The sequence below is a fragment of the Neoarius graeffei genome, chromosome 4 (assembly GCF_027579695.1).
Source record: "Neoarius graeffei isolate fNeoGra1 chromosome 4, fNeoGra1.pri, whole genome shotgun sequence".
NCBI classification, from domain to species: Eukaryota; Metazoa; Chordata; class Actinopteri; order Siluriformes; family Ariidae; genus Neoarius; species Neoarius graeffei.
Window position 1 is genome coordinate 68853527 of NC_083572.1, and position 25177 is coordinate 68878703.

The following is a 25177-nucleotide window of genomic DNA, read 5'->3' on the forward strand; positions in this document are numbered from 1 at the left end:
GGCGAAAGGCGGGGTACACCCTGGACAAGTCGCCAGGTCATCACAGGGCTGACACATAGACACAGACAACCATTCACATTCACACCTACGGTCAATTTAGAGTCACCAGTTAACCTAACCTGCATGTCTTTGGACTGTGGGGGAAACCGGAGCACCCGGAGGAAACCCACGCGGACACGGGGAGAACATGCAAACTCCACACAGAAAGGCCCTCGCCGGCCACGGGGCTCGAACCCGGACCGTCTTGCTGTGAGGCGACAGCGCTAACCACTATGCTACCGTGCCACCTGAAATGAAGATTCACCACATATTTATTTTACTGAGGTATTTGATCGCCATTTCTCCGATTTTGATGAATTTAGAGTCTAATAATCTATAATTAGATATTAGGACGTGGTTATTTTTACACACACACCTGCTGGACTTGGCTTCCCAGGAAGTTCAGAAACAAATCACACGGCTTGATCACTGAGGGGATTGAACTTGTTTTGTTGGAACTTTATTGATGTAACTCTTGAATAATTACTATAATAATGGTGAATTTCAACAAATATTCTGATCCCGTCAAACAGGCAGATGCGGCTTTGACTTGTCCAGACCAAACATTTGGCTGTCCCGGACAGTTGGGCTACCATTAAATGTCGAGCCTGCATGTTTTCTTTATTTCCAGGATGAGTAAAGCTTCTCCAAGCTGCTCCTCAGAGGAGCATATGGCTGCAACATAACCATCTGAAATATAACAGTTTTCTCTCTCTCTCTCTCTCTCTCTCTCTCTCTGGACAATCACCCGTGGAGAATTTTCAACAAATGAGCCAAGTCAAAATTTTTCCGATCAGTTCCTAACTAGCAGAACTAATCGATTTAGGCCTTCTGAAATGGAACGTCTTTGAGCAGCGAGAGATTGCATGCCAAGGACTTTTCTCCTTGGCTGCGATGGCAGAGTTAAGGAGACTGCAAATCTAATGAGACATGCATAAATGGAGCATGACCTTGGATCATCTATTCTGTGCCTTTTTTTTTTAAAGAACAGAAATAAACTGAATGATGTAAAACTGCTGGACAGATGGGAAATTGGTTTGTAAGCCACTGAAGAAGTGAACAGTGAAGCGGCAATCATGTTTAAAAAATGCAATGAAATAGTGCTTTTTTTTTTTTTGCATTCTAGTATCTTTGAAGACATTTAAGGGACACTTTAAATACAATCTAAAACCAAAAACTATACTGATCAACAAATGAGCCAAGTCAAACATTTTAAATGTTTGACTTGGCATAATTACAGCTGGGGATAAATGATACCAAATATATAAAAATAAATTAGTCAATTTGTTGTCTGTCTATTCTATAGTGCAAAAAAAAAAAAAAGTGTATGCTAGCTCAATCATAGCAGCTAACTAACATTAGATTCAGTTTAAGACACTCCCTGGGTTATGTTATTGCCAGAGGGATGTTGTATTATCCAGCTTTCAGGGCTCGACATTAACTTTTAAACCCACTTACCCTGGGGGGGTGGGTGGGCAAGTGGGGATTACTTTCCCTCCCAATATTAATCACTTGCCCCCTATTTGCCAAGTACTACTATTTTTTTTTTCAGGAAAACCATAGAATAGTTGTGAATTGCAACATAAAATGAAGATCACACATTGAGTTGAAGTTTGGTTATTGATTACTTTTTACTTTTACTTGTAACGGACAATAACAATTTTATCCAAAATAGTTTTTCCTGCCTTAGTCGATTTATTTCCATTTCACACGCATGCAGCTGTTGTAAAGTTCAGTGTGTTTGTGTAGAACTCTCTCAGACTGTGGGTTCATTACTCAATAATGTAGAAATCATAAAATAGAAATCTATAACAAAGTTTGTATGAAGAAAACAATAGGGTGACAGTACTATATTTGAGAATATATATATATATATATATATATATATATATATATATATATATTTTTTTTTTTTTGTTACATCATCCATCTCTAGGTTTATTTAAAAAAAACAAAACAAAAAACTGCTGCGTCACGACAGACAGGATAATGTCATCTCATCTCATCATCTCTAGCTGCTTTATCCTTCTACAGGGTCGCAGGCAAGCTGGAGCCTATCCCAGCTGACTACGGGCGAAAGGCGGGGTACACCCTGGACAAGTCACCAGGTCATCACAGGGCTGACACACAGACACAGACAACCATTCACACTCACATTCACACCTACGGTCAATTTAGAGTCACCAGTTAACCTAACCTGCATGTCTTTGGACTGTGGGGGAAACCGGAGCACCCGGAGGAAACCCACGCGGACATGGGGAGAACATGCAAACTCCGCACAGAAAGGCCCTCGCCGGCCCCAGGGCTCGAACCCGGACCTTCTTACTGTGAGGCGACAGCGCTAACCACTACACCACCGTGCCGCCCGGATACAGGATAATGTTTGGGTTTAAAATTTAGTGTGTAGGTTGTGGGTGTTTTATACAGACCTGTCAACGCTGGTCTGTCATGACGCAGTGTGTTTTTTTTAATTTTTATATACGTGTGCTGGGGCGGCACGGTGGTGTAGTGGTTAGCGCTGTCGCCTCACAGCAAGAAGGTCCGGGTTCGAGCCCTGTGGCCGGCGAGGGCCTTTCTGTGTGGAGTTTGCATGTTCTCCCCGTGGGTTTCCTCCGGGTGCTCCGGTTTCCCCCACAGTCCAAAGACATGCAGATTAGGTTAACTGGTGACTCTAAATTGACCGTAGGTGTGAGTGTGAATGTTTGTCTGTGTCTATGTGTCAGCCCTGTGATGACCTGGCGACTTGTCCAGGGTGTACCCCGCCTTTCGCCCGTAGTCAGCTGGGATAGGCTCCAGCTTGCCTGCGACCCTGTAGAACAGGATAAAGCGGCTACAGATAATGAGAGAGAGATATATATATGCATGCTCATTCCTGTCAGGGACATATCCCATGCATGTTTCACTTGCCTCGGGCAGTGCTTAATCTCAAGCCCTGCTTTTATGTAATGCGACATCTACACATAGCAGTGATTGATCAGTATCAGGTATCAGCTGAGACATACAGTTCAGACATTGGTGTCAGATTGAAAATAAAAGATCCCCAGCTGTAATTATGCCCAATACTGAGGTGCCTGTTTTGCTTTAAAAAAATAAAATAAAATTCCTGGCAGGTACAGCAAAGAGGCGGTACTCAGGGCAAGAGAAACAATTTCACTAGCAGTCCATAGTGTACAACAATGGAAAAGATGACTATTCATTAAATATTTAGCAGCTCCGGGCGGCACGGTGGTGTAGTGGTTAGCGCTGTCGCCTCACAGCAAGAAGGTCCTGGGTTCGAGCCCCGTGGCCGGCGAGGGCCTTTCTGTGTGGAGTTTGCATGTTCTCCCCGTGTCCGCGTGGGTTTCCTCCGGGTGCTCCGGTTTCCTCCACAGTCCAAAGACATGCAGGTTAGGTTAACTGGTGACTCTAAATTGACCGTAGGTGTGAATGTGAGTGTGAATGGTTGTCTGTGTCTATGTGTCAGCCCTGTGATGACCTGGCGACTTGTCCAGGGTGTACCCCGCCTTTCGCCCGTAGTCAGCTGGGATAGGCTCCAGCTTGCCTGCGACCCTGTAGGACAGGATAAAGCAGCTACAGATGATATGAGATTTAGCAGCTCCTTCTTTTCTGTTTACTGCTGTGACCACTGTTTTTGGCTCAAAGATAGGCTTATAAATTTACATGCTACTGTTCTCTGACAAAGTTGGTGCAAAGCAAAAATAAAACACTGCCAGACACAAATCTGCTTCTTCCATATCCTTTCCATTCAGTGAATCCGCTTTTGCTGCCAGCTGAATTTTACTCGCCATTAGTCTGACCACTGATTTAGCTAAAAAAACCAAACCGTATGATTTTTAGGAGTGTCCCTCATCACCACAGAAAGGAGTCAAACGTTGTTGGGTTTACAGCTGAACCCTGTACGTTTACACATCTACGATATCAATTTCCAAATTTTATGGGAAAGTCCACGGATTATACACGACCCTGTCATAGTCGTAATTAAACTTGAATTCCTAAATGCATAAAGAAAGGAGGTGTTTAGGTGGCTGTGATTATAACTGGGGTCAAATCTAAGAATGACGAAGCTACTCGCATGCACACACTTGCCGTTTCATCACCTCTTCCAGCCACAGCGTTCCAGTAAACAGCTGTACCAGAGGGTTTAATGATACAAGCTGAAAGTTGCAGATAAGGTTTCTCAGTGAAGAAAAACTAGTCTAGGTGAAATTTTGCCCAGAATATATCACTACGCATTTGCTTCACACTCCCAAAGCAGACAATTTAAAAGGAAAACAAATAACGCAGCTGGGGTTCAGTGACAGCGATGGTTAAATTACCCTTTAGACTAATCTGAGATGGAGCAGGGAATGTTTCATAAACAATGGTGAAATCACTGTCGAGACAAATCCATCATCAAAACACAGGACACTAAAACCATTTTAATTTAGTGCATCTCATTAAATCTAGCACATCATTTTTTTTTTTTATAATCCAAACCTGAACTCCTCAGGTCTTTATGGACGCAGATGCACCCTTCTCCTTGCACTCCCAAATATACATCATTTACAAGATCGAGCTCTACCTTCGTTTTTAAATTATGAATCTTCCTCTCATCACTTATTCTATTATAAGCAAAAGGACTATTTGTGCCTCTATAATCAGGCCTGAGGTCTCATGATGACAGTTTCCAGAGAAAACTAAGCCACTCATGCAGTAAATAATTATAATTAACGCTAATTAACAGCGCCATTTGTGGTCGGTCTTCAGAAAAGGAGATGAATTATAAAATATGTAAATAATAGGCATTTGCAAACTGTGATGTCTACAAGATATATATTGGGCGGCATGACGGTGTAGTGATTAGCCATCACACTGTCGCCTCACAGCAAGAAGGTTCTGGGTTCGAGCCCAGCGGCCGGCGAGGGCCTTTCTGTGTGGAGTTTGCGTGTTCTCCCCGTGTCTACGTGGGTTTCCTCCACAGTCCAAAGACATGCAGGTTAGGTTAATATGGGATGGCCTTGGGCTGAGGTGCCCTTGAGCGAGGTACCGAACTCCCAACTGCTCCCCGGGCGCTGTTAGCATGGCTGCCCACTGCTCTGGGTATGTGTGCGCGCTCATTGCTTACATGTGTGTGTTCACTGCTTCAGATGGGTTAAATGCAGAGAGGAATTTCACACGTGTGTAATGAATAAAGTTGTGCTTTCTTTCTTTCCATTTATTCACCCCCTTTGTAAACTTTTCCCGATCATCACCTTTCAGCTTCTCCCTGTTCCACCTCATGATGATCTTACTATCGTATACTCTCTTCAGTCTTAGCTTCACCTTCAAGCCTAGTTTGGACACACACTTCGGCACAGGGACTGCTGGTCAAAGCCATGGAATGCCGTATGGAAGGAAAGAGGACTCCTGGGAGACGAAGAACAGGGACGCTAGATCGTATCAAAGATGGCCGCTCTTACGCAAGAGTAAAGAGACTGGCACCAACAAGAGAGCTACTATAAAGCTAGACCTGCCTTAATATGGCAGAGCACTAGAGAGAGATGTCTATAACCACCAGTTAAATGTTTCTAGATCATAAATGTTAATACGTTTTATCCTCAGGGCCTTATTCAGAGTTGAACTCCCTGAAGTTAGTTCAAAAGCTAGACTAGTCTTTAACTTGGTATTCTACATAGGAGGCCCATTCCGATTAAAATTACATGAGCGTAACTCGTGCCTTTGAGGTTGCCTGATTTTATCTGACTACAAGTCATTTGCTTTCAAAGAAGCAGACTGATAAATCATACGGAATTTATTCAGCAAAATATGCTTTACAGTGCAACACAAGGCAGCATGGTAAAGGCGAACAAAAGCTCCAGGTCAGGTGAGCAGATAACAGACTTGCCCACGTTCCCCCACCCTGCATGCGCAACGGCCATGGCAGTACTTGGATCTATAAAAGAATTCCTCAGGTTTGAATAAGGCCATCCTTTAAAAAAAAAAATCCATTTCCTGTCCACCGGGTGAGCAAAAAAAATTTTCAGTCGGAAGGGAGGGATTTTTTTTTTTTAATATATGGATGGATAAGAAATCGCAATGCTGTGTTTGCTTTTTCTTTCAGTACTTTTTTATTACAAAAGCGGACACATTTAATAAAATATGACAGTTTAATCAACTGAAACTTGTACAAAAACCAAGTTAGCATTTTAAATGCTGACTGCAACATTTACAAGACTTTTACAAAGGTACTTAAAATGTCCGACACACGGACTTTTTGTAGTTCTAAATCGAGCGTTAGGCCTAGTTCGGATGAAATTACACTATTAAAATGATCACTGAATGATTTGTTTTTCTGAATCTTTACTATTTTGTTGTTCGCTAGAATACCATTTTGCGATTTCACACTTAAGCAAATGTTTGAAAACTCCGGATCTCCTTCCTTCATGGTGGCTGCCATGTTTTTGTGCTGCACGGCGCATGCGCAGAGCTGATTCAGTTCAGAGTGCGCGCGCACTCAGCGGAGGCAATAGTGTGCCGGGGCCGTCGGAGGGAACAGAAGCAGAGATAACGCTTATTTTGTCTCCGGTAAACCAGTCTTCTCTCGTTCAATTACGTGCTGGCATCAAAAGACACCGTTGGTTGTAAATGAAACCAAACTGAGTGGTTGGAGTGTATTTTCATACACAAATGGAGAAATGTTCGCTGAGTGTTTAATTGTGTAGCCACCACTGCAGACCGTTGTCGTTGTTAATTCATAGCATGCTCAGCTGCGTGAATGTGTCATGCACCGAAAAATAAGAGATTTACAAGCCAGGAACGCCTCATGATGCAATACGCAAGAAAAGAAAGAAGATTTACTGCCATTTTACTTTGTATTTGAGTAAAGTGAATAAATAAATGGTCTGTGGAAAATACATTTAATCCTGGGAACTGCGTGCACAGGAGTTTTTGTGTTTACTCCCCCCGGCTGGCTACTTATTTGTCATCGCTGGCTAGTATGAGCCTTAGTGGAAAGCCCTGGGAATGCGGAAATGTCAAGTTTGATTTTAGATTTACAAACCCGAAAAAAATGTCGAAAAACCGTCATTAAAAAAAAAAAAAATTTCAACCGCACAAACGGCACTCACCCGGCCGGTGGACCGGAAACAGAACATTTTTTAATAATGGCCTAAGGATGAGCAATTTTGCTATTAGATCCCTGCTTAAGTGCCAACTAATGACATCAAGTTACACAATTGCGCAAAATGTATAGCAAATTTGACAGAAATACAGAACTGTTTTGTGCATCAGGGTAAAGCTCTTAGCACTGTCGCCTCACAGCAAGAAGGTTCTGTGCGGAGTTTGCATGTTCTCCCCGTGTCTGTGGGTTTCCTCCAGGTGCTCCGGTTTCCTCTACAGTCCAAAGACATGCAGGTTAGACTAACATGGGACGGCCTTAGGCTGAGGTGCACTTGAGTGAGGCACCTAATCCCCAACTGCTCCCCAGGCGCTGTTAGCATGGCTGCCCACTGCTCTGGGTATGTGTGCGCTCTCATTGCTCACGTGTGTGTTCACTGCGTCAGATGAATTAAATGCAGAGAGGAATTTCACAAGTGTACGTGTGACGAATAAAGTTGTTCTTCTAAAGAGATACTTGAAGCGTAATCCAAGCTACTGACCGCAAGAATTCCAACTGAACGTGCAGCCGATTACACCGGAATCAGAAATCGTCTGCCCACGCCAGGCTTGATGAAACTCATGTCGCATTCCATGTGAAGGCAAACAAACAGCCTGACTCACATTATTAAATTAACATCAATTAATACATTTAGCTGAAATGGATCATTAGTAACCGTCCCTGATAGCCAGACATTTACAACTAGCTTTCTAAAGTTTGCAAGCAAGCTAAAAATGCCTTGATTAGTCATTACTGCAAGTGTATTATTTCAGGAAATTGTCCCAGTCTCCAGTCTTAATTTTCTTACTGTTGGTATGGCTTAACTTCGTCTCACAATTGCAAATGTCAACATTCCCATAAGCCAAGTCATTAAAAAAAAAAAAAAGAAGTTAAACTGTTAATATTAGACAAACACAACAACGACCACTGGTTTTCTCATGCTTGCTTTCTCATGACAGCCACCAAAAATCACCCCTACTTGTTAAAATTCTTACAAATTTCAGAGCCAATGAGCCTGATAAATTAACATGCTTATAATATTTCCAGTAATACTGAATAAATGGTGGATATATGAGCTATATCTATTGTCTCATCTCATTATCTCTAGCCGCTTTATCCTGTTCTACAGGGTTGCAGGCAAGCTGGAGCCTATCCCAGCTGACTACGGGCGAAAGGCGGGGTACACCCTGGACAAGTCGCCAGGTCATCACAGGGCTGACACATAGACACAGACAACCATTCACACTCACATTCACACCTACGCTCAATTTAGAGTCACCAGTTAACCTAACCTGCAAGTCTTTGGACTGTGGGGGAAACCGGAGCACCCGGAGGAAACCCACGCAGACACGGGGAGAACATGCAAACTCCACACAGAAAGGCCCTCGCTGGCCACGGGGCTCGAACCCGGACCTTCTTGCTGTGAGGCGACAGCGCTAACCACTACACCACCATGCCGCCCTATATCTATTGTAAAGTCCCAAAAAAATGAGATACCAGTTAAGATCTGGATTGCAGGTTCAGTTCTGTCAGCCAACTCTGCTCTATACATGTAGCAGAGTAACACAAAGAGTTTGGCTTAACTACGGGTCAAACTCTTAATTTAATAACACTAGAGAAGGCTAATTTAAAGGAAAAGGCAACTTTTGTACAAAATCACCACAAATAGATAGATAAATATATAAAGTAATCAATCATGGAATTTATAGAGAAAGAACAGACCGCATAACAGTATCTTTTAACTTTTAATAATATGGGCTTGCGCTGAGCTCAGCGAAGATGCGTTCCACCATATTGATCTACTGCGTGACGTCATGCGGCCCACCACTGAAAAGAACTCTTCAGTGCTTCATGGTAATAAGGCAAAAAACCAGTACAATCGCTTCTTCAAAGTTTCACCAAATGGTTTTATTTATGCAACTTAAAGCTCATAATACTGTATAACTTTGGTCGAGTAAAAACACGGAGCAAAAACATGGCTGAATCCTGAATGACTCCTATTTGGATTTGTCCTACCAAGCCTACTGCGCATGCGCGAAGCGGCTCGGCTCGGTTTTCCCTTTCGGGCGCTCTCGTTTTCTGTTAGAATTTGGTAAAGAAAAAATAAATAATTATTATTTACCAGCTTACCGGGTCCATGAACATAAACCTGACAGCTGACAAGGTCGGGATATAAACGAATCGAATACAAGCCACCCGCCGGGACTCCTTACTGTCATCACAGTGATCTGTCTGTAAACACTGTTTTCATGGGCCCAGTGACGTCACAGATCAGAGGGAGGCGCATTAACGAAAGATTCTGATTGGTTTATAGTTGCCCACAATCTCAAAATGGCTGACTCCTCCAACTTCGACTCCTCTGTGTCAATTCATGATTTCAAAGTTAAAAATATTTTTTCATGTTCGATATATAATGGAAATAATTAACGGAATTGATTACGTATATGTTTTTCTCCTATTACACACCTGGTTTTGTACAAAAGTTACCTTTTCCTTTAACAGAAACTGTGGTGGATATGTAGAAGTGAATTATGAAATTAAAAAAAAAAAAGGCAAGCAGAAATTGCAGCAGAACAGGACATTACCATCAATAACGGTGCACTTGTGTTAGTACAGAATACATCAGGATCTGTAGACATCTGCAGTCGAGCTGTACAATGAGCTTAAGAAAGATGGATCAAATTGTAACTGACCCAACACATCCTCTGTTCCCAAAGTGTTTAAGAAGCACCAGGTCTAATAACAGATTTCTGCAGAGGCCAATCAGGACAGCGAGATCATTTGTACCCACAGCAGTAAGACTATACAATAACAAACCAAAAACATCTGCTGCACTTTATCACTCATCTGTACAAATTTCCTTTTATGTATTTTATTTATTTTATGTAGTGCACAGTTTTTATCTTTTGTTTTTATTTCTTATTGTTTTTATCTTACATCACACCTTTTATCACAGATTTATTTTAATGTGGTATGTCTATTGTCCGTCTGTCTATAATGTCTTTGGTATGTTTTGAGGAGATGTGCAATATGGACCACTTGAGTTTCCCCCTGGGGGATAATAAAGTTTATCTTGACCTTAACGATCTCTTGGCAGACTGATTACAATCTACTTGTAGAACAGATAAGTAAGAACAGATAAGATAAGTAGAACAGTTAAGATCTGACCCGTCATGTGTACATCCTGAGATAGGCATATCAGGGGAAATTCAAATTCAATCCAAAATGCTTGAAACTGAATTCAGAATTGAATGCAGAACATCATGCTTTTTACAGAATTAAAATATGTTTATCCATTCTTGAGATATTACAAATCAAAAGATATGGGGGGGGGTTAATTTTTAGAAAACTGACCTAATATTCTGTATGAGGATCACACGGTCCTAAATGGGCCTCATTAACCAATGAGATCAAAAGTTTTTTCTTAATAACTTTGTTTTTCAAGATATTTACATGGAAATTGGCAGGCACATAGATAGTTATACACCGAATACAACGTTTTAAAAAATAGTAAAAACAAATGATGCAAGTTACTATTTAATTTGTATTAATTATGCTAATTAGGCAAAAAACGTTAAATCGGTACAAAGTTTCAACAAATGGCTTTATTTGTGCAATATAAAGCTGATCTTAACTTTCATGAATACATCACAAAGGAGAAATCAATGTTAATTATAAAATCTGCATAAATAAGTACTGAATGTCATTCACATCCACCATTCTCTATCAAAATAAATTAATAAACGATTTTTAATACTCTCTTTGTGCTCTGTAGGGCTTTGTATTTCTCAAAAGTAGGGCCTACTAGTTTTGATATGAAAGAATATAAATGATTATTTCGATTAATATTCACGGCTTTCAAGGCGAACCTCGAAAAAACTCTGAGCCACATCCAATAAACAATTCCAATTAACTGAATTGAAATTCGACACTTGTGTTTCCGACTTCCGATTTTTTAAAATATCATTCCGATCACTAAGATCTCAACATTTTATCAAAAGAACTACAGTTATATTCTAAAATATAAAAATTCTAAAATTCTAAATTCTAAAAAACTGATTCCTATTTACAGGAATCAGTTTGATTTAAAAAAAAATAAGTAGGTAAAGCTATGAAAACTCACTTCAAAGTCTCTCGTGAAGCATAACATCAAAACTAGCTGACAGAAAATTTTGCTGAACACTTCATCAGAAACAGTGAGAACTAGACCAAGGGTTCTCAACTTTAACGCCCACCTATTCATTATTACACCAAATTGGGGCCCATTAAAAAAAGATCCCCAATTATTTCGGCTCATCTATTCTATTAGAATCTAATAATCTATTGTAAAGTGTATTGACAGAATGCAACATCACTCCCTGCTACGGATGGGAGCCCAGGAATTAAATAAATGCAATAAAAACAAACTGTTTTTAATTGTAGGTTTTGTATTTAAAACTGTACAGATGTGCCAGAAGCCAACATAAAACCATGCGTACAGGGCATTCTCAATCAAAAGGGATTAATGATCCAAAAGTGGAGTCTGGTCCATTAACACAAGAACTTACTGCCATGTTTGTGTTCAGCAAACAAGCAGGTTATTAAAACCAAGAAATGGATATAGAAACCACTCAATGAGATTAGATCCTTACATGCTAGTAAAGAAGGATTTTTCTTAAGAGTTGGAAAATTATCCATCTGTTGAGTTCCCTGACATCTCAAACTACCTACTGCTGCAGACATCGTTCTACACGGACACACAGATGGAAATCTGGAAGAGCATGCAGGAGTAGAACTCGTTATATGTGGCTGGGTTAAAGGTCTGGCGGGCGATCAGGACACTACAATATAGACGGCGGGAGACAGAACTAAGTGCAAGGAGAGTGTTTATTAGTTGGCGTGATATTTATAAAAACAAAACAAACGAAAGAATCATAAAGCACAACATTTAAACAAATGTTATAAACATGGCTAGAAACAAACGTGACTGTGATGATACTTCGCAAAGTCTCTATGAAAACAGCGTCCGTATCTGCGTGCTGACTTGCGCTCAAATCGGTATCAAACGTTCCCCATAACGACTGGGTCTCAAGAGCGTGCACAACGTACTCGGTGAGCGAGCGCAGCCGCTCAGACTCAAGTACGCATAAGTGTGACAGTCAAGTGTTCACGTACTGTCTGACTTTTAGCTCACATGTACATCGCCACCAAAATGCCTCATTTTCATCGATAACCCATCACAAAGCATCACGAGCTGTAGCGTGACCGTAGCTTAATGAGGCGGCTGTGACGTCAGATGCAACCCAACAATTGTACCCTACTACGAATAAAAATTAGCTTCAACTGGGGGGGGGGGTTGTGGCCCAATGGTTGAGAAACATTGAACTAGAGAACATGCCTATAAAAGTTATCCGATCGATATTCATGGTAATCCGGTTGGAAACCAATCAGAAGAGAGAGCATGACTGCTTTCCCGTGACTCAAAAAGCACCGGCAGTTTCCTGACGTCCCGCGAGCAGAGTTTTCACTCTGTTGTACCAACTTCAACCTGCTGTTACTCCCAAAGTACTGAACAGATCTTAATGAGATAAATATCTTTGGAAAGCAGAGATGAGCGTTTTAATGTTAGTATTCATGATAGAAGATATTCAAGAGTTAAGCAATGATAGATTTGGAAACTTAAAGGAGTGTCTGCAGGCACAATTTTCACACCACGGCCAGCGAGCGTCTGATATGCCTACTTGAGAGATCAGCTCTGAAGAGGCATTGCAAGGAAGAGTCTTTATCCTCCTACAATAGATTGCAAGTGAAGCCTGTAATCACTCCAAATGCATCACCATTTGGTCCTCAGTCTATTGGGTTTTTTCCCTCCAAGAATAGGCTTATAGATTTTTTTTTTTTAATCCTTAGTCACATTCTACTCAATTCTTAGTCATTTCCTGTTTGCTCTCTCCTCCTCATTACCTCTCCACCAGCTCTCTAAAACCAAGCTGATCATGTATCTGGGCTATACAAGATTATTCTATCCACATTCACTGGATATAAGCAATCATGCGCTCTGATTGGCTACTCTACTACTAGGCTATCAGCTCATATACCATGAGTAGAGAAAAACAAAAAATGGCAGAGTATGTTGCTGAACCAACCAAGGATGAAATAAAAACTCTACTCGACCCCCCCCCCCAAAAAAAGCGCAACAAAACATGGAATGATGGTAAGAATGTAGCCTGGGCCCGCCCATCCTAAGCGTGACGCAACACGAGGGCCTGTTGCGAGCTTAGTCTGGCCAGGCAAGCTATCTACAGCTCTTCCAAGCTCCCGAAAAATCGGGAACCAATCAACTTTGAGCATCTCCAACGGCCCTGGGTAGAGGCGTGTTCAAGGCAGTGACGTAGTAGAACTGCGACCGGAAGCCATAGATTGTTTACAGAATCTATGCCGGAAGCGCTTCATTCACGAATGCTGTATTGAAAGCATTCAACGGGAAGTTCTCATTGAAAACGGAGCAAAGAGCAGCCCTGGAGGTATTTATTGAAAGGAAGGACGTTTTCGCCTTGCTCCCGACCGGCTTCGGTAAGAGTTTAATCTACCAGTTAGCCCCGTCGCGTCGCATACGTCAGAGGAAAGAGTGATGTGATTGGTTTAAGCTTCATCACAGCCTTTTCTGGCTTCGACCAGTAGCAAACTGAGGCATTTCAGGGAGGCGGGTCAACCACGGGCTCTGGGAAATGGTTGGGCTTAATATCTTTGCCAGACCAAATGCTCGCAGAGCTTTGAAGTCGCGTTAGCCAGACTAGTAAGAATGCATCTTTTTTATTTTTTATTATAGCATTTTTCACAAATTGCTACTGTCATTTCTCCAGTTTGTTTACATTCCAAGCGGAAATGATTTTGGCGGACATTTTGCATAAAGTTTTTATTTATCGAATTTGCAAAAAATAAGAATGCTCCGTTTCTCAAAATCCAGTGAATGTGGACACAAAAACTATTCCATTCAAATCTTGTCATATGTGGTTTACAGCCAACTCGGTATGATGCACCTCGTCAGCTATCAGCTCACGTATGACTCGATTTCGTGGAATAACTTAATTATATAAAACCCGTAATTACGTATTAGCTGTAACTCTCCTATATATTTAAAAAAAAAAAAAGAAAGAAAAAGAAAAAAAACGCCACCTCAACTTGGAATTCCTACCTGGAACACCAAGGAGCCATCACCCTTGAGTTCAACACATGGCATATCAGCAAAGTACCACTGCTGCTCTAATTTAATAAGATTAGAGTAGTATTTGCTTCAGATCCCTCAACATACAGAAACAATAGCGAGTTAAAACAACGTTTGCTCTTTTGAAAAGGTAAACACATCAGCTTTCACTTCGAGGTTATTCTGTGTGTGAAAAGATCACTGATGGAACACAAGTGTGCCAGCTTGTAGAGTTTCCCACTTCGAAGTCAAATACAGGAAAATCCAGTCCACAGCATCATACAACTCTTTGGCTAGTACACACACAGTCACATTGCACTTAATCATCGAGAGAAAATAAAGATTTTTGCCAGACCTGAATAATAACCAAGCACACGATGTGAGAAGACGATAGCTCAAAGCCGAAACACTGGAAAACTTCTTTCTTACTTCTAGTCGAGAGCATAAATACAATGTGCTAGCTCAAAAACATTATTCAGAGAGTAATTAGGGGTGTTCACACGGCAACTTTTACTCCGGTGTAGCACCGGGGCTGCCCCGGTAGAGCGTTCACACGGTACAAAGTTATACCGGTGTCGCCCCTGAAAGCTGCTTAAACTGGTGCAAATCTAACCCTGCTCGGGAGGTGGTTTAAGAAATTTACTCCGGAGTAAATGCTAGTTTGCGGGGCAGCACCGATATAAAATGGGCCGTCTGAACGCTACAGGGGTAGACTCGCTACGCGTGAGGAGAGTTGATTACATACGGGCATTGTATAATTTGCATCCTGGTATTTTGCGCTTCCAAAATGGCGAATATCAACAACAACAGAACTGCGTGTCTTCCAGTGTTGCCAGATTGGGCGGTTTTAAGTGCATTTGAACATATTTTGGGCTGGAAAACGTCAGGAGTATCTGGCAACACTGGTGTCTTCATCCACGTTGTTTTCCCGGCGCTTGGTGATGCCATGACAACCGGGAAAAGGAAGTACATTTTCACGCATGCGCATATTTCATTTCCGCATCATTACTATTGTATAGCACGGTCGCAAAAACTGCTGTGTGAACGCAAGTGGGGCTGCACCGGTGCTAACACGCTTCTCTCTAGTAAGCAGGTTTGTGACGTGTGAACGCTCCACAAAATGTACACCGGTGTAAGATATGATATATCGCAACAAAATACATCGGTGCAGCATCGATGCAAATATGTGCCATGTGAACACCCCTATAGTTACTACAGCTACACAGTTATCCCCTTTATGGAAATTCATATGAACATTTGTTTCCTTTAGTCTTATTTATCTTCAATAAACATTTAAGACAATTTATGTTCATTATGACTTTTCGGGACGAAGCATGAGACGACGCAACATTTAAGCTTTCACTTGCTTGACCTTCTGGCCAACTAATTTATCACTTATCCATCTGGTTATTATTAATAAAATAACAAAAATGATTTAAATGATATTTATTAAAATAAAAGTAGATTAGAAGGATAACTTACACAGGTAGCTTCTTTATGGTCTTCAACTGAAAACATCAGAAATGGAGCTACAACACAAAACCAAAGAAATGTTTACTTGGCATTTATACACTGTGGAGATTCAAGAGTGAGACAGGGTATTTTGGCGTATTAGAACATCCAAGAAGTGATCACCAGCCCTGTTCCTGGAGATACACCCAGAATTCTGTTACCAACACTAATCCAGCTAAGTTGATCCAACTAATCAAGCACACGGATTTTCTGGAGCAGGTGTGTGGCATAAGGGCTGGAACCGATTCCTGCCGGACCAGGGATGGAGATCACTGCTACAGGGGGTACAAAAGGATAAGAATGCCATCATGAGGCGTCAGCTTATGCAAACCTTACATAATGACACGTAATGGAGCAAATGCATGGCCGAAGTGTTGGGAATGAAGCTGTCTGCTGAGATGATCATGTCTCAAGTGTTTTGCTGGTTCTTCAAACGGTAATCCATATTAGCAAATAAGGGGAAGGCCATTCTTTGAGATGAAGGAAGATTAAAGGAACTGCCATAGCAGACAAAATTAGTCAATGATGGACTGTCGATGTGACCATTTCCCTTTAGCAGTTCCATCAATCACTGTTCAAGTGTTACACTAATACACAGGTTCTCAACAATCCATCAGCTTCTGAATGTGGCACGGGGGAAAGGGGGTGGGGCGCGAAATCTAGGTCTACTTGTGTGATGATTACAATATTGTGTTGCAATAACGATAAGCAAACAAATAGAACAAAGCCACTTTCAGGCCAGGACAAAGTGAGGAAATTGCAAAGCTGGAGGTGGGGTGGTGAGTGGAGAACCATTGGCACAGGTGGAATTTTTTCGTTTCAGTCTGGCACCACACGAACTGATGACGACATCATCGGCTTTTCTTTGGCTAATCGGACACAAGGTACGCCACCACTCTTGCCAGAGCAGTTGGGGCTTAGGTGCCTTGCTCAAGGGCACTTCAGCCAGTCCTGCTGGTCCAGGGAATCGAACCAGCGACCTTTTAGTCCCAAAGCTGCTTCTCTAACCATTAGGCCATGGCTTCCCCTAAAGGGGAATGGAGAACCAGTACAAGCAGAGTTGCAGGAGTGGAAGGAATACTGCAAAAGGATTTGAAGTTTAAAAGACCGCGGGCGATTTCATGCAGTCACTCCGAATACATTATTTGGTTCTCAGTCTATTGTTACTAGTTCCTCTGTAACGTACAGTCTACATATGCGCCTATACATTTTTGTCCTGAGTCATGCTCTACACGCCATTCTTAATATTTCTCTGTCCATATTTCCTTTTCTTCATAATCACCTTTCATCTGCTCTCTTAAAATAATGCTACTCTTAACCATTTTCCACCAACAGTGAAAAAGGTTCTGGTTCATGCACCAAAGTTTGAACCGTTCAGAGCATTTCGACCAAAAATAAATTGGTTCCCAACCTAAAAAGCTGGTTCCCAGCTGGAATCAAAATATAGCTGGTTTTTCCAGTGCAAACCATGGTGACATCAGTGGGCGTGTCATTAGTTTGGAGAGGAAGCAGAGCTCAGCAACAGAAAAGGATACATCTTTATATATATATATATATATATATATATATATATATATATAAAGTGCTGTCAAGCGATTAAAATATTTAATTGTGATTAATGTCGCGACTGTCATAGTTAACTCGCGATTAATCGCAATTTAATCGCACATTTTTGTCACATGAAAAAACATTGTAATTCTCTTATTAGCATAAAAAAGTGAATGGGCTTGCTTTGTACCAATGTTATTTTTATTGCAAAGCATAACACGTCTTAACACAGCCACTGCAAAGTGAAACCTAAGCCGAGCACCAGTGCTAGCAAAAGAACCATCAGTGAAGTGATCTACTGCTTGAGTTAGTCTACAACTCACAGTGACGGTAGGCTTGACATGCTTGATTATAATATAAAGTACACTATTATATTAAGTTTAAGTTGTTCGTTGATAAATATTGCATTGAATCTGATCTTTACTGTTTCAGCTCACTTAACACATTTTGTACTTTTACACTTTCTGCCTGTTGATGCGTCGCGCTGTCCAATCAGAGGCGGCCAAATTTGCATATTACAGGAAGGATTTCTGGGATAGCATTGAGTTTACAGTTCAGAGGGATCTGGCTCTTTAGACGCTGTCTTCTTAAAACTGAATAAATATTTAAAAAGAGCCAAATTAGCCAGTCTTTTGAACGGCTCTTTTCAAAGAACGGATCACAAAGATGCGGATCCCATCAAAGAGCCATAAATCCCATCTCTACTAGCGCGCCCTGCCCGCGCTGGTTCGTTTGGGGGGGAGGAGGGCAAAGGACTCTGGCTGTGCGGGGCATTACAGTCTAGCTGCTATCGGTTTTCTGTTCCAAGTTCCTGGCAGTTTCAAAAGCTTATGAAAAACCTACATCATGTCACAGAGCGTTAATCTCGCGATAAAAAAATTATCGCCGTTAAAATTGAGTCAAGTTAACGTGTTAATAATGCGACATTTTTGACAGCACTAATATATATATAATTAAAAAATAATAATAATAGGGCGGCACGGTGGTGTAGTGGTTAGCGCTGTCGCCTCACAGCAAGAAGGTCCGGGTTCGAGCCCCGTGGCCGGCGAGAGCCTTTCTGTGTGGAGTTTGCATGTTCTCCCCGTGTCCGCGTGGGTTTCCTCCGGGTGCTCCGGTTTCCCCCACAGTCCAAAGACATGCAGGTTAGGTTAACTGGTGACTCTAAATTGACCGTAGGTGTGAATGTGAGTGTGAATGGTTGTCTGTGTCTATGTGTCAGCCCTGTGATGACCTGGCGACTTGTCCAGGGTGTACCCCGCCTTTCACCCGTAGTCAGCTGGGATAGGCTCCAGCTTGCCTGCGACCCTGTAGGACAGGATAAAGCGGCTAGAGATGAGATGAGATAATAATAATAATGAATCCAAGGCAAGCCAAGAAGCCTTTATTTGTCACACATACACTCAAGCACAGACTTAAGCACAGTGAAATTCCTCCTCCTCTGCATTTAACCCATCTGAATGAGTTATGCGCACACACAGATACCCAGAGCAGTGGGCAGCTACGTTATAGCACCCGGGGAGCAGTTGGAGGTTAGGTGCTTTGCTCAAGGGCACTTCAGCACAACCTTCAGGCCATGGCTGCCCCATGTTAACCAAACCACATGTCTGATCTGTGGGGGAAACCAGAGCACCCGGAGGACACGGGGAGAGCGTGCAAACTCCACACAGAAAGGCCCCCGTCGGCCGCTGGGCTCGAACCCAGAACCTTCTTGCTGTGAGGAGACAGTGCTAACCACTGCACCACCCTTATGAAAACATATCTGCAATAACAGAACAAAAGCTCAGAAGTAATCCGTGTGCTCTGCCATCTTGAGACTAGAGTTTACTCCTGTTGTGCATTGGGCAACATCCTTCCTTAGGTTGGTTCACTAGCTGGCACCAAGGTTCAAGAAACCGTTCCCTGTTGGTTGAAAAGTGATGCCAATGACAGAAGGTCTGAAATCAATGGTGACAGATTTCATTTTTTTTATGGGAAAAAAGGGGGTGTCCCCAAAACATGATTGCTCGATTGATAAAGTTTATTATATGAAAATTTCAGATTACTATCCAAAACAAAAACAAAATATTCAGACCTGTCTTACCATGGCCAGGAGCTGCTGCTCTAACAGACCAGAGTAATCAGTGACAGACTACATCTGTGATCACTTTACGTTCAGCAGTTTCATCCCTCATACACCTCCATATTTAGGAAACATTTTTCACACTAGATTCATGTGTAATACTTTTTAAAAGGAGCATAACACAAGCATGGAGAATTACCAAAAGAAAAGTTAAAATGAGCGTTACTGGCAGGAAAACATTTGAAAATAAATAAATCCAACATACGCAAAGCACCGTGAGCAGCTTCACACTGCTGCTACAAAAGTGTACCAAAAACAGTCATCTGAAATGCGTCACGACCTGAGCACTGCAATATTGTCGCATTTAAGTTGTCATTAGTATAACGGTGGAAACGGACTGACAGCAAATTATGTGACTGATGGGCAACACGTAAATTACGAACAGGAGAAGCCCGAGAACAGATGTGTGGGGAATGTCTTTGCTGAGGAACATCAGTGAACTGTTGTCCATCTGACTCTCAGGAATATTCCAGCGAAACACCAACATACACCAAGCAGGGAGGACGAACTCAATCAGGACTGGGGCAGGTGCAGGGGATGCAAGTCTGCAAGGTTAACTCAAATCAGGAATCTCTTCATAATGCAATACCCAACTAGTTTCAGCACCCAGATTACACAGCTCCAAGTAATTCACTCCTGCAATTACATTCTCATTTTAGACGGATGGAGAGATCATATCAAGACAGCCACAATGCAGGTCTGACCCATGTGAATTTCTGTGCACACCGTGTGCGTGTTGAAAGAGAAAAAGAAATATGTTCCATCCACCAACCAAGTGATGCACTTTTTTTTTTAATTAAAATAACTGGTCGTCTAAAAATATAAAAATTACATTAATTATCCTAAACACTGCTGTTTTTCCCCTTCTATAGCGAAATGGACATGTGCCGTTTTTGACCGCCATGCAACGGAGTAGTAACGCATCTCTCTCCCTTCACTAGCCTGGGGTGATGCCTTGAGCAAGCTCTAGCAGCCCCTCGCTCCCCCTGGTCAGGGTTATGACCGAAGACCGGACTCGGCAAAGTGTGTGGAGGAGACCACCATCTGGCGGTTCAATGGGCAGGAAGGTGGACCCAGCAAAGTGTGTGTGGAGCGTGATCAGGGCACGGTTAAAGGAGTACGCCACCCCCAGGTGAAACTGAGTCAGTCCCTGCAGTCCCTAGAGTTGGATGAGTGAGCCAAAGCGTTTTGTAGCCGACCCAGCCATTGCCCTGATCTAGAAACGCCCCGGTTAGCTTTAGCTTAGCGTAGTCGCTGTAATCCAGCGTGTCCAGCTAGCATTGTCGTTGCAAAAGTGAATCAAATAACTCAAGATTTTTTAATAATTATTTCTCATGACCTGTACATTCACATCGAGTACACATATCAATGCAAATTAACACGAAGGGATTTACTAGACCAATTTATATATGGAACTATTTTCGGCTACAGCACAGGCAAAGCACTGCTGCAGGCGCAAAGACACCGCGCAGCGCCTGAAAACCCTCAACTTCCGTCAATACACCAGCGTGACTACCAAGTTCTCTGCTACTAGGCTGACACTGACAGGTCAATAAAACTGGAAGCGACAATGTGAGTTGGACTAACGGGAAGTTTCAGTTATAACGTTAGCAATGTATAACCCAAGGAAGGAGGGATAGAAATTATACTTACAGGCATGGATGATGAACTCTGTTCTGCCTCTGTACTGAAAATGGATGGAACGGCCGTATCCTTCAGATGTAGCAACACCTTTCTCGTAACATACTGCATTTTTTCTTCGTAGTCCTCCGGTTTGAAATGCTCATCGCAAACACGATATTGATTGATTTTATCCACTGGTGTTGTTGCAGGAATGCCGAGGGCTGCAAGCCAAAGATTTCTTCGTTCCACTGGTTTTGGAATTCTGTGAAACATTATGTTCGTGTACGTCCTCTGCTTGTTATTGCAACCCTTCACACAGCAAATAACCATTTTTCCTCAGTAGATGTGAAACTAACTTCAAACTACTTACGTGACAACCTTACTACAACAACTTCTCTTCTCCTCTTACCGCAACTACATGCTGGTAACACTGGTGTATTGACAGAAGTTGAGGGTTTTCAGGCACTGCGCCGTGTCTTTGCGCCTGCAGCGGTGCTTTGCCTGTGCTGTGGCCGAAAATAGTTCCAGATATAAATTGGTCTAGTAAATCCCTTCGTGTTAATTTGCATTGATATGTGTACTCGATGTGAATGTACAGGTCATGAGAAATAATTATAAAAAATCTTGAGTTATTTGATTCACTTTTGCAACGACAATGCTAGCTGGACACGCCGGATTACAGCGACTACGCTAAGCTAAAGCTAACGGGGGCGTTTCTAGATCAGGACAATGGCTGGGTCGGCTACAAAACACTTTGGCTCACTCATCCAACTCTAGGGACTGCAGGGGCTGACTCAATTTCACCTGGGGGTGGCGTACTCCTTTAAACACGGAGAACACTGCTGGCCATCCACTGCATCCTGACCTAGCGCCAGCCGTCTTGCCCCTGGACCCAGTTCGGTCGGGACAAGAGAGTGAGGCTGACGGCTGCGCAACTCTCCCGCACTCTAATCCAAGTCGTGACTTCAAATTCAAGTCCTGTGGTGTTGAGCAAGTGGCGAAGCGGCAGGTGCAGAAACACTGGAAGCTGGAGTCACGAACCTGCAAACAGGCAGCCCAGGGCATAGGGTCGCTCTCTGCTGAAACGAAGCAGCAGCGGAGTTCGGCAGCCGCCTGGGTGTCTGAGCAGCCCTGTTCACCTCCATGGAGGAAGGGGCTAGAAAAGGTGTCTACCTGCTTCACCTCACCTTGGCCAGCACGCCACGGCTGACGGGGATCCCACTCAGCGGTCGAAATACAACAAAAAGACAGTGAAGGTACTCAACTTTGGCACATGGAACATTGACATGTGGGCATACCTTCAAAGCCCGAACTGGCCTCATCAGTCACCTCCGGACCCATAACTACCACCCACCAAATTGAAGTCATGGTCATTTTCGACCCCGAAGGACAAACAACATCATAGCAAGACGGCCACGTGATTGATTCTTACTGGCACCCTTCTAGAGAATGGACAAAAATGATAATAACAGTATTTTCTGGCACGTGTAGCAGGAATATAGAGCACGTTATCTTTGGCCATTTCCTATTTCCCTTCAAGTTAACAGTAGTGTAAACTGTACACTCGCCTATCCAGAGCTCTAAACCTGCTTTATCTCCATTTTTACCTTTAACCCCTTCGGACATAATGCGTACAATCGTACACATGGAGTTCCATAGCATTTTTCTTTGCATCCGAAGGGGTTAGGCTCGAGTTTTCATTTCTGAAACTTGTTCTAAAATCCGATTCGCTGTGTTGGGTTCAAAGCCGTAAAATCCCTGTTATATACACACTTGGGGCTGCATCGTCACACTTAAATTATACATCAATGCTCCAGGTTTTAAGCCAATACAAAATTGCTACCCTTAAGCCAATTGCTCAGTCTACAAAATGCCCATGGATTTTAGGCATTCTGTTTCAAATTGTACCAAAATAATCTCATGACCTACTGCTTTATTATTTTTTTTTTTTTGCTGAATCAGGATCCAGATTCAAACGTCCACCATCTTACAAAGTTCACAGTTACGCCGAATCCCAAATGACCTTCTATTCACTATACGCCTATACTCACGACATAGGATTTCCAAGATCTTTTCATGAGGTTACTTATTCGGCAGGGAGCCCCCGATTGCTCACCACATTCCACCATCCATAATGTTAATAATGAATCCCAACTGGTTCTCTCATGCGTTACTATGCCAGTTCCTTAAAAGTTTTGGACGAGCAACAACTACAAAAATGCATAAAGCCTTCATTATTCAGAAGGTAAAGGTTAAATAAGCAAACTGAATTATGCATGAGGAGCTGAAAACCTTTTATTTTAGCAAAGGCCAGAAAGTGAGATTCCACTGGAAGTAACAGCATCTCCAGCAGTTCAGAGAACTTTTTTTTTTCCCCCCCTTCTGCACTCTCAGGGTCTGAGCTCTGTTCAGTTTGGACCATTTAAGAAATGGCAGCAAACCACATGGAAAACTTACACATACTGAAATAATATGACAGTTCAAGTCTACTAGTGTTTAAGCATCAGTTTTTAGATTAGCACACAAAGTGCTGCACACAAGCAGAAGGTTTTAGTGACATAATGCTGCTATTAATCCAACTACTCATAAAAGGTGGACAAAGTACCCAACTTCAGTACCCAAGTCAAAGTGCAGATCCCACTGGTTAAATGTTACTCTGATACAAGTGAAAGTTGTCCAGTCAAATTTTTACTCAAGTTAAAGTACTGAAGTACTTGCTTTTAAAAATACTCAAGTATTAAAAGTACATTTTCTGTCAACGCATTGCTGTATTATTGCCACAACGCTTACAAAACCTAATGCCTCTGAAGCAACCGACTGGATTTTTTGACTAGTTTGTAGAACCTGTAGAACTGAAGCTCCACCTGACATGCTGGCAAACTCTTTTCAAACTTGAAATCATACTGGGTCGCTAATGTTACTGGAAAAGAATGATTTCTACATTGTTTATTTGGCAAGATTATGCTAAAGTTAACGTTATCATGTTAGCGTAACTCGGTTTTTACATGCTAACTATCAGTGTCCAAGTTAACTAGCTGTGTGTTAACGTCAGCCGTGGACGAGGTGATGGCAACTTAGTGGGCAAATCCATTGAATGTCATTTGACTAACCAGACTGTGTCGCGACTGCAATGTTATCGCTAGCTCTAAAAGCACAGACAACTTCGTTGCAAGCTTTCTCTTGGAATAAAATGTTTATATTCCTCAATATGCTTCCGCAGGTCGGACGGTGAGTTTTTGTAGGCCATGATGTGGTTCGTTTTTGGCAAACAAAGCAAAGATTTAAAACGAAACAAATCTTTAATCCTTTTAGAAAACTGAAACATGGGTTCTAGGTATGGCCATGAGGGCGTGCATTCTCCAGAAGAACTGCCTCCTTCCATTCTGCCATCAACTGATCGTGTTTGATTTCATCCAGTCTATGGACGTGACGTGACCCTAGTGATTACTGATTGTTTTTTTCGCAGATGACACTGAGACAGCCAATCATGTTTTAGAAAAGAAAACAAAAAAAACATCCACTTTCAAAGCTGCTCAATAGTAACGAGGACCTTGACAGAAATGTAGTGGAGTGAAAAGTACGATATTTGCCTTTCAAATGTAGAAGTCATAAGTTGCCAAAAAATTTAATACTCAAATAAAAGTACAGATACTCAAAAAGTGTACTTAAGTAAATGTAGTTCGCTACTGTCTACCTCTAATAATAATAATAATAATAATAATAATAATAATAATAATGGGTGGTGTAGTGGTTAGCGCTGTCGCCTCACAGCAAGAAGGTCCTGGGTTCGAGCCCCGTGGCCGGCGAGGGCCTTTCTGCGTGGAGTTTGCATGTTCTCCCCGTGTCCGCGTGGGTTTCCTCCGGGTGCTCCGGTTTCCCCCACAGTCCAAAGACATGCAGGTTAGGTTAACTGGTGACTCTAAATTGAGCGTAGGTGTGAATGTGAGTGTGAATGGTTGTCTATGTGTCAGCCCTGTGATGACCTGGCGACTTGTCCAGGGTGTACCCCGCCTTTCGCCCGTAGTCAGCTGGGATAGGC

At 42.3% G+C, this 25177-nt stretch overlaps 1 protein-coding gene across 3 annotated transcripts in view; it reads right to left on the reverse strand.

Annotated features, from left to right (window-relative positions):
* The window catches only part of rad18 (RAD18 E3 ubiquitin protein ligase), a 206667-nt gene that overhangs the window by 9837 nt on the left and 171653 nt on the right, over positions 1 to 25177 (reverse strand). The window contains exon 13 of one of the 3 annotated variants that reach the window (XM_060919546.1): positions 15819 to 15865. The exons of the other annotated variants lie outside the window; for them this stretch is intronic. Within the exon in view, the coding sequence (XP_060775529.1) occupies positions 15841 to 15865 (25 nt within the window). The 3' untranslated portion in view covers positions 15819 to 15840. The remainder of the gene's footprint in view (positions 1 to 15818; positions 15866 to 25177) is intronic. 3 annotated transcript variants of the gene reach the window in all.